Genomic DNA, 9,610 nt, shown 5'->3' with positions numbered 1-9,610 from the left:
CAAGAGTTGTAGCCTGTGAACTCCTTGAAAGTTGGGCTTATTTTATAATCTTGTCTCAGTCTTCCATGCTAGGACAGGCCACAGCATTTCATGGGAACTGACTACATTTTGGTGAAGGCATGAATTTCTGAATAAATGAGTTGTCCAGATGGAATGGGTGGTGAAGTAGGATCAGTAAAGCAGAGATCCTGACTAGCTGTGAGTTACTATCCTGAACTGGGGTTGTGACCTGTACTTTACTCCTGTCACTGGACTATGACCCCAACTCTGGCTCTAGATCCCAACTGTCAGCAATGACCACGGCAGTGACCTCTTCTTCAGGGACTATTTCCTGCAGGTCAGAGGCTCTTACAGGCCAGGCCAGATGCCAGAATTCCCCAGTTTCTCTCTGCCTCCAACCCTGTCCCCTCTTCAGGTCCCCAACTGTGCCAGGGGAACAGCCCCACCCAGATGCTGCTTTGAGATCCACTGTGGCAGGGGTGGAGTAGGGCCAGCGGGAATGGGAGGAGGAGTATCCTGTGTTATAATTATAATTATCACACCTTGGATCCTATCGCATGCTTTCGGAGGAGCTGCTTTCCTTCCCACGGATTCACCCCTCCAGGTACAGGAAGCTACAGGAGAAACTGAGGCACGGGAGTGGAAAAGCAGTTAGTTCACAAGATGGGTATCCAATCTCCTTCAGCCTGTCCATTCACGGTATACCCCTGTGAAAGTGCTACCAGTCAAGATGTCTCTGAACCCCTGGTTAGGCCCCTTAATCACTCACCCTGAACTCTAGCCATACAGAGCATGGAAGGGAGGCAGAGCTGTCCAGAGGTGGAGTTATGGTATGGCTATATTCATTTTTTCATGGGAATGTTTGGGTCCCAGTAAACACCAGATGCAGCCTTGAAGTAGGCTAAGGGCACCACAGGGCCTAAGAAGGGGTACTAGAGTCCAGCAGCCCACTCCAGGCCTTTGACGGAGGTAGGGATCACTCTCGCTCCTCATTTCACAAATATCTATCTCAAGTCCCTCTGTCCCCTCCCTCCCCTCAGCCCTGTATGTCTCACAAGGGCCATGCTCTTGGAGAATATGCCCTCAAACTTAGGTCTTTCTTACCCTCTCCTAGGATGAAGGCTGGGGAAGGCATATTCTAGGATTGAGGCTGGAAGGAAATATTGGATGAGGAAGATTTTCAAGACCAATGCCTGGTATCCTGGTTTGGTTCTCCCTTCCATATTGAATTCTCATTCCTCACATGCCTCACTCCTACCCTCTTCCTACCCATATTGTGGACCCTAAGAATGAGAACAATTCAAGCCATGATAGTGTCTTTATCATGTGTGTTTGTCTGGGTGGCATTACTGCATGCACGCCTGCACCCATGCATTCCTTCAACAGACATTAAGTGAGTACCACTATGTGTCAGGCTCAAGGGAGGAGACCAAGACACATAACACATAGTCCCTGCCCTCAAGGAGCCCTCAATTGGGAGAGTCAGACACAGAAACAACTGTAACATGCTGTATCCCACCATCATGTGTTCCCTATGTATCTCTGTACGTGTACATGCTATGCACATATGTGGAACTGTCTCTGTGTGCACAGCAGCGGATGTTCTTCATGATCTGCATGCATCCAAGCGTCCACTTATACCTGTCTCTGTCCCCATGACAGGCTGCACGCCTCAGCCAAACCGGTTGGAGTGGGTTGTGCTGAAATTTTTGTTTGTGTCAATGGGACTTGAGGTGAGTCAGGGAGGGACAAGGTTGGGTGGGGTGGTGTGGGGGAGAAGAATAGTGAGAGTGAGGGTCAGACTGAGTGGGGGAGGGAGGGAGTGGGCCCAGGTGGGAAGGGGTGGGAGTGAGGGTGGGGTGCAAGAGGATGAGTTGGGGGTAGGAGTAGATGAGAGAGCTCCTTGGTGAGTAATATCCTGTCTGTCTGTAGTGAGGTCCCAGGTCAGAGAAGAGTCAGAGGCTGGGGGAGAGTCCCTTGTGCTTAGGGAGAGAAGAGGGTGAAAAATAAATCAGAGTATAACTAGTTGGAAGCATGAATGTGGATAAAATATTTGTGATCCATTTCTGTACAGCTTTGTCTCTGTGATAAGCTATTCCTGATCTGCTCATTGCAAACTTTCTGCAGTTTGTACAGAAAGGTGTTGGGGAGCTGATGACACGGTGAAAGATTACCAATATGGGCCTTGATCTCGCCCGCCGGGACGGAGGCTTCAAAGTCACTCCTCCTGCTCTTCCTTAGGGTCACTCCCCCCATCCATGGAGGTATGGGTATACCCCTATACAGAGCACAGGGGCTCCAGCAGCTTTTCCTCCCTAGAAAACACCTTTGCTCCCCTCCAGATGGAGCTTCACTATGCTCAATATTAGGATGGTGGCCTTCTGTTTTCTAGGAAATTACATTGAAACATTGCCATGTGCTATATTGTTCTTTGCCTATCCTGCAGGCCCACCGATTCCCCAATACCCAGCCCCATGCTTTAATGATAACCACATTTCTTGGTTGCCTGACAACCCTTAGAGCTCAGGGGACTGAATTTGCTTGTTCCTCGAGGGCCCTAAAGCTGGAGTATGCCATCCAGGGGAGGAGGCAGTTGAATGCAAGGCATGTTCAGGTCCTGTTTCTCAGTAGGTCCAGTTGTGTGCAGAGCCCCATTCTCCTTGCTCTCACCCCATGAACTTCCCAAGTTTCCATGAACACACACGAAATCCAGGACCAGAGTATCGGTTAAGGCACAAATGTCTTTGTTTTGACACTAAGACCCCACTGTAGGGAAATTCTACTCCCTGCAAAGGCCCTACGTATTGAAGCTCACTCAGATCCTCATCAAAAATTGAGACCTTATGACTGTGCCTGAGGACCCCAAACTGGTGCTACAGTTCTAGAAAGCAGCCAAAGGGAAGAAGAATGGCCACTTCTGGAAAGTTCTAAAGCTTCTTGCAGGAAAATCAGATGGCTGGCTCTGTCCAGCAGGAAAAAAAGGGCAGTAACCCAGAGAGAGAAACACAAAAGTCGAAACAGTGATAGACAGATCTCAAGACACAGTGAGAAAAATGGAAACTTAGAGACAGAAAAATACACAAATTCTCCTTGACTTTTATGATGGGGTTATGTCCTGATAAGCCCATTGCAAACTGAACATATAACTTGAAAATGCATTTAATATACCAGTCGCTAGCCCTAGAAAATATCAAAATTCAAAATTCAAGTATGGGTCCTACCGAACACATTATCATTTTTGCATCACTGTAGTTAAAAAATTGTAAGTTGGGTTGGGCATGGTGGCTCACATCTGTAATCCCAGCACTTTGGGAGGCTGAGGCGGGCGGATCATGATGAGGTCAAGAGATTGAGACCATCCTGGCCAACATGGTGAAACCTCATCTCTACTAAAAATACAAAAAATTAGCTGGGCTTGGTGGTGCATGCCTGTAGTCCCAGCTACTCAGGAGGCTGAGGCAGGAGAATCACTTGAACCCAGGAGGCGGAGGTTGCAGTGAGCCGAGATTATGCCACTGCACTCCAGCCTGGTGACAGAGCAAGACTCCGTTTCAAAAAAAAAAAAAAAAAGAAAAGAAAAGAAAAAGAAAAATTGTAAATTGAACCATCATAAGTCAGAGATTGTATTGGACACACACATACACACACACACACACACACACACACACACACACACACGAGTTATTGAAGGGGGAGAATTCAAAGAGACAAAGTGGCTGAAGTGGCCAAGACAAAATCTGAAACAGAGACAGAAAGACCCTAAGAGAAGTTTCTGGTTGCCATGATTACTCAAGTCCTTCTCTCTTCCGCTGTCAATTCCCACCACTCAGCAATGACCCAATGATACTTTCCTATTCAACATTGCCTACTCCCTCAACAACGTAAGCTCCTCCCCATCCTTATTCCACCTCTCCATCATTCTCTAACTCGGCTGATTACCACTCCCCTCCACCCTAAAGTCTGCTTACAATTTCACCTTTCTCTCAATCTCCTAGCTCACATCCAGTCAAAGGAGCTCTCAAGATCTGACCTCACACAGTCTCTTTGCCTGATCATTGCTCTGTCCTTTTGTCTATGTCTTTATTCTGGCTGAGTTGAGAACAAAGAGTCAGAATTGGGGCCAGGATGGCGTAGGGCCAGGAAATCAAGCTGTGTGAGAAATAGAGAAGGGTCAGGGGACAGCAGAAGAAGAGTCAAAGAAAGGGCCTGAAGGATGGGGACAGCCTGGGAGACACCGGCAGAGGGAACTGTGTGAGTCTTGAGAGTGTGACCAAGACCCTTTGGTGCAATTGTTGGCTGGCTCTTTCTTTCTTTCCCTTTCTTTCTTTCTTTCTTTCTTTCTTTCTTTCTTTCTTTCTTTCTTTCTTTCTTTCTTTCTTTCTTTCTTTCTTTCTTTCTTTCTTTCTTTCTTTCTTTCTTTCTTTCTTTCTCTTTCTCTCTTTCTTTCTCTCTTTCTCTTTCCTTTCTTTCTTTCTCTTACTTTCTCTCTCTTTTCTTTCTCTCTCTCTGTCTCTCTTTCTCTCTCACTCAGTCACCCAGGTTAGATTGCAATGGCACAATCGCGGCTCGCTGCAACCTCGGCCTCCCAGGTTCAAGCGATTATCTTGCCTCAGCCTCCAGAGTAGCTCGGACTACAGGCATGCACCACCACGGCTAGCTAATATTTTTATTTTTATTTTTAGTAGAGATGGGGTTTCACCATGTTGGCCAGGCTGGTCTCGAACTCCTAGCCTCAAGTGATCCACCCACCTTGGCTTCCCAAAGTGTTGGGATTACAGGGGTGAGCCACCACACCCAGCCCAATTGTTGGTTTTCTGTATGTACTGAATAATGCTAAGAAGCAGAGATGGTTCCAGGGTCAGAAAATGGGGCTAAGGGAGGGAGAAGATAGAGTAAGAGCTTTGTGAAGGTTTGAGGCAAGGGGCCATAGATTTGGGGCTAAGACAGACATCTAAGGCTAGGTAGGAAGCTGGGTGCTTGCTTGCTAGAGATCACATAGACTCTTGGCCAACTGAGACAAAGCCAACATCAGAGGATCACATCAGGATTACAAGACTTTCAGGATATCCAGTCCCTGCCCTCATTTCTGGACAGAAGTTGTCCCTGGATATTATTAGCAGGTGAAAGCAGGTTCACAGCCCTGGCTGCCCTTTTCCCTGTCTCTCACAATTTTCTCTCAGTTCTCCCTTTCACTTATCTTAATGCCCTTTCAGTTTGTATCATTGACAAGGTCATTATAGACCACTGCAGATGCTGTCCTGCAGTGTGAAGCATGTGTCATGCAAGTCCAGGTTGGCTGGCTTGCTTTCTTCCTCTCTCTGTTTCTCTCTTTCTGGCTTCTCTTCTCTCTCCTTCAAAATATAGATTTGGTTCAAACTAACCTAAGAAAGTAGGAGTCCGCGGCCGGGCGCGGTGGCTCAAGCCTGTAATCCCAGCACTTTGGGAGGCCGAGATGGGCGGATCACGAGGTCAGGAGATCGAGACCATCCTGGCTAACATGGTGAAACCCCGTCTCTACTAAAAATACAAAAATCTAGCCGGGCGAGATGGCGGGCGCCTGTAGTCCCAGCTGCTCCGGAGGCTGAGGCGGAGCTTGCAGTGAGCTGAGATCTGGCCACTGCACTCCAGCCCCGTCTCAAAAAAAAAAAAAAAAAAAAAAAAAAAAAAAAAAAAAAAAAAAAAGTAGGAGTCCTAGGCAGTTCCTCTCCCAGGGTCTTGGGATGGCAAAGCAATGGACAGATGCTTCCAGCTATTAGGAGGAACTGGAAGCATCTAGGTACAGAATTGGAGAGGGTACAGCCAAGGAGTATGTGAGGTTCAAGCTCTATGTCTAACTAAGATGCCTACTGCTAAGGACTCAAAGTCAGAGAGGAAGCTGGGAGAGAGGAGTTGGAAAGGCCCCTGGAGTGGGGAGTTCCCATTTCTATCCAGGAGAGGCAGAAAGTAAGTCTGACAGAACAGCCAAGACTTAGGCAAAAGCAAGAGACTAAAATGGACATAAAGGCCAATAAGGTTTAAGCAAAATTGCCCCACCCCTAAGGCAAGCCCTTGCCTAATCCTAGGAGTATGACAGATCTGAATCCAGCTGTTGGGAGGTTAGCCAGTGAGAAGCCTGAGGGAAAAGACAGACTTTTAAATTTCAGCCAAGGACAGTAAAACTTGGTGATTTTTAAGAGATTCTTACCATGATTTTTGGAAAACTGAGAATACTGCCTGTCATACTTAGGGAAAGCTATAGTTGGGAGGGCAGAGACTTTCAAAGCTATTGTTGAATCTTGGCTTTAAGGCACAGGTGGGGAACAGGTCCTGGTAATCTTCCAGTCTCTATAACTGTGCCTTTCCTGCCCATGCCATCCCCATGCTGTGTTCTCTGAGGACCAAGAGTTGGGAAGAGGAGGGGAAAGCCCTGCTGTGCTATCAGACCCTGCATTACATGCCCATCCTCACTGCAGCCCTGGTCACTCTCTCCTTTCTTCCTTTTTTCTTTTTCTTTCTTTCGACAGGGTATCGCTATGTTACCCAGGCTGGTCTTGAACTCCTGAACTCCCGGCCTCAAGTGATCCTCCTGCCTGGCCACTGTCTATGGTCTCAGTATCTCAGGGATGATGGGGAGCAAGGTGATGTGTAGAAACCAAAGGCCACAAGTAGCAGTCATCATTCCCACTTACAGCCCAGTCCCAGAGGACACAGATCCTGTTTTTGCCCCACCCCAGCTGTGTTGGGAGGAAAATTCTGTCTGTATTTCCTCCTTCAGCTGAAACCAGTAAGCTTGCATCTGGGCCTCTTCAGTTATCACTTGGTCCTTGGGGACAGAGTTAGTATCTGGAACCTGGCTTAAATAAAAGATATCAGGGAAGGAAGGGTAGGGGTCTGTTTTTCTCATTTTCTCACTTTTCCCCCACTTCACCCTTCTAAGGCTGCGTGGGTTCTCTCTCTCTCTCTCTCTCTCTCTCTCTCTCTGTGTGTGTGTGTGTGTGTGTGTGTGTGTGTGTGTGTGTGTGTGTGTGTGTGTGTGTCCCCTGAGAGACTGGGTTCTGCTACCCTCTAGAGGCCAGAGCTGAAAGGACTCTCCCTACCCAATCAATCGGGACCTTCTTTGGGAATAAACCAACAGCCTATTTGATGAATGACAAACTGAGAAGGCCTAGAGAGAAACAATGCCTTTGAGGGTCGGGGCATAGTCGGGACTAGAACCCAGGTCTCCTGTCTCTCGGGCCAGTGCTCAGTCCACTTTCACTTCCCCCACCCTCTGACTTTTGCTTCCCCTTCCTTGCCCATCGCTGGGGTGGTTAGCCGGAGTAAGAAACCCTGAAGCCAAATGATCCCTCCCGGCCCTAGTGGAGCAGCACCTGCACCTCAAATGTCATAATCGCAAATCAGTTCACAGCTGAGATCACAAGAGTTTATTCTGAGGAGCCGACTGTCCTCCGACTTTCTGAAGTTAACAATCTTGCAAGATTTTTATTGACCTGATACAGCTACGGTTCTCGATAGCAACCCAGGTGTCCTGTCTCCACGGTGACTGCTGCTTTGCGACCTTCGGTTTGCAGCGGTCGCGCTGCAGCCGCTGCAGTGGTTGCTGGGCGACGGCGGAGAGAAAGCCGGGGCTTGAGGTGGGAACCCCGGTTGGCATCTGGTAGGGGGAGGTTCCCGGGGAAGCCCGCGGAAGGCGAGGTGCCCAGCCTGCCATGTAGGGGCTCGTTCCAAGCCGCAGACCCCACCGCTCTTCCTCTCCCCGGGGCCCATGGCGGTGGCCGTGCCCCCGGGTCGGGCCGCAGGCTCAGGCTGGGCCTGGAGGCCAGTGGCGCGGGACGCGCTTTTGGCTAGGGCCTTCCATTCATGCACCGAACTGCGGGGACGGTTCTATCTCGTAGGTGGTCTCCTAGCAGGAGGAACGAGACAGCCCAGCAGCGATACGGTGGTCTTCGACCCGGCTAGGGGCCAGGCCGTACGATTGGGATCCCGGGGCAGCCCCCCGCGCAGTCACCACGACGCGGCACCCGTGGGCGGGCGTTGGCTCTGCGTGGTGGGCGGCTGGGACGGGTCTCGCCGCCTGGCCACAGTGACCGCGCTGGACACAGAGCGCGGTGTGTGGGAGGCGTGGACAGCGACCCCTGGTGACTGCCCCCCCGCCGGCCTCAGTAGTCACACCTGCACCCGCATCTCTGACCAAGAGCTGCAGGTGGCTGGCCGGGAGGGCGGTATCCACACTCAACGACGCTATGGAAGCATCTACACATTAAGGCTGGACCCCAGCGCCCGCACCTATTGGTATGGCACCCCCTGCCCAAAACCTTTCACTCTCCTTTCATCTACACTCCGGAAAAACAAAAGCCTGAACATTTCTCAGGCAATTTATCCACGTCCTCACCCTCGCACCCTCCGAGCCTACCATGTTTAACCTAGCTGAGCTCTCTACAGTATTACCCTTCCTCTCATCCCACCTACCGCACTGCCCTATGCCTCTTCTCCATCTATCCTTGGCAAGGGCGGTGGCACTTACATTTTCCAGAAAACTCACTCAGGCCTGAATTTCTGCATGTCCACAGCTACAAGCAAGAAGGCTGCCACATAGCCTCACGCTCAGGTCACTGTGCGGCCCTGCTCCAAACTCCTGGACCCCATCCAGGTCATCAGCTATTGCTCGTTGGAGGTTGCAACTTAGCTGAACCAGAAGTAGCTGGGCATTGGAGTCATGGGAAAATAAAGGTATTAGCTCCCCACACGTCTTGTTTACGATGGGAAGAGGCTGAAATTGTGATGCCCAGGTCTCTTCAGACAGTGCTTTCTTTCTCCCCAAGGAGGAACCACCTGTTGCTCCTCATTTGGTGGAACAGCTTGCAAGGCTTGTGAGCAGTGGGCAGGGGTCCCAGAAGGGGCCCCATGGACTGCGGCATCACTCATGTTCTGTGGTTGGGCCCTTTGCTGTGCTGTTTGGTGGAGAAACTCTGACCAGAGCTAGAGACACCATCTGCAATGATCTCTACATCTATGATACCCGTGAGAGCCAGACTAATGGCTGAAGGGGGGAAGGTGGATAGATGGAGGAAAGGTGGGAAGATGGGGGAACCTGAAGACTACAGAAAGAGGATGGAGTGATGGGGTAGGGAGGATGAAAAATTAGTTGACAGGAGTTAAAGGAGTACACAGAATATTAAGCATTTGAAGAGGCCTACAAATGAAGTGAGCAGAAAAACAGTGGGCAAGCCCTTGGTCGTGTTGTGTTCTGTGAATGACAAAGTGGTACTGCCTCAATAACCACCCTCTGCCCCATCCAACAGGCACATCTCCTCCTCTGTGGTTCCACTTACCCTGTGCAGATCGCGGGATGAAACGCGTGGGCCATCGCACCTGCCTTTGGAATGATCAGCTTTACCTGGTTGGGGGTTTTGGTGAGGATGGCAGAACAGCCAGCCCACAGGTTTGCATTCTGGACTTCCTTATCTAAATGGTGCCGAGACACACCACTAAGCTTCGTTTTGTTTTGCTTTGTTGCAAATCTATAAAGCATTATCACCACAGCTATCTGCTTCACTTCAAATGCTTATTAAATTTCAATCTGAGACTCAAGATTTGTCTCTGAAATTTTTGGGGGGAGGGGGAAAGGCAG

At 49.7% G+C, this 9,610-nt stretch overlaps 1 protein-coding gene across 3 annotated transcripts; it reads left to right on the top strand.

The window, feature by feature from the left end:
• Positions 1 to 1,665: 1,665 nt before the first annotated feature.
• KLHDC9 (kelch domain containing 9) lies at positions 1,666 to 9,570 on the top strand. 3 transcript variants are annotated; one of them, XM_030934899.1, is made up of 5 exons: positions 1,666 to 1,733; positions 7,294 to 8,271; positions 8,550 to 8,709; positions 8,802 to 9,000; positions 9,282 to 9,570. In XM_030934899.1, exons 2-5 carry the CDS (start codon positions 7,745 to 7,747, stop codon positions 9,446 to 9,448), a joined length of 1,053 nt encoding a protein of 350 aa, XP_030790759.1. In that variant the 5' UTR covers positions 1,666 to 1,733; positions 7,294 to 7,744; the 3' UTR covers positions 9,449 to 9,570. The 3 variants fall into 3 exon arrangements, 2 of the variants coding, with proteins under 2 accessions (XP_030790759.1, XP_030790760.1); XR_748399.2 differs by lacking the exon at positions 1,666 to 1,733 and having other exon boundaries at positions 7,200 to 7,613; positions 7,875 to 8,271; XM_030934900.1 differs by lacking the exons at positions 1,666 to 1,733; positions 9,282 to 9,570 and having other exon boundaries at positions 7,603 to 8,271; positions 8,783 to 8,962.
• The last annotated feature ends 40 nt before the right edge of the window (positions 9,571 to 9,610 follow it).

The sequence above is a fragment of the Rhinopithecus roxellana genome, chromosome 8, assembly GCF_007565055.1.
Source record: "Rhinopithecus roxellana isolate Shanxi Qingling chromosome 8, ASM756505v1, whole genome shotgun sequence".
Taxonomy (NCBI): Eukaryota; Metazoa; Chordata; class Mammalia; order Primates; family Cercopithecidae; genus Rhinopithecus; species Rhinopithecus roxellana.
The sequence above is the reverse complement of the archived record's forward strand: the minus strand, read 5'-3'. Positions and strand labels throughout refer to the sequence as shown.

What these genes read in the sequence shown, in the direction of transcription:
- KLHDC9 (XM_030934899.1), top strand. Translation starts at nt 7,745, where the DNA reads ATGGCGGTGGCCGTGCCCCCGGGTCGGGCCGCAGGCTCAGGCTGGGCC. An exon ending in GGAGTCATGGGAAAATAAAG is followed by an intron (nt 8,710 to 8,801) that starts GTATTAGCTCCC and finishes TTTCTCCCCAAG; the next exon opens with GAGGAACCACCTGTTGCTCC. An exon ending in TCTCTACATCTATGATACCC is followed by an intron (nt 9,001 to 9,281) that starts GTGAGAGCCAGA and finishes CCCATCCAACAG; the next exon opens with GCACATCTCCTCCTCTGTGG.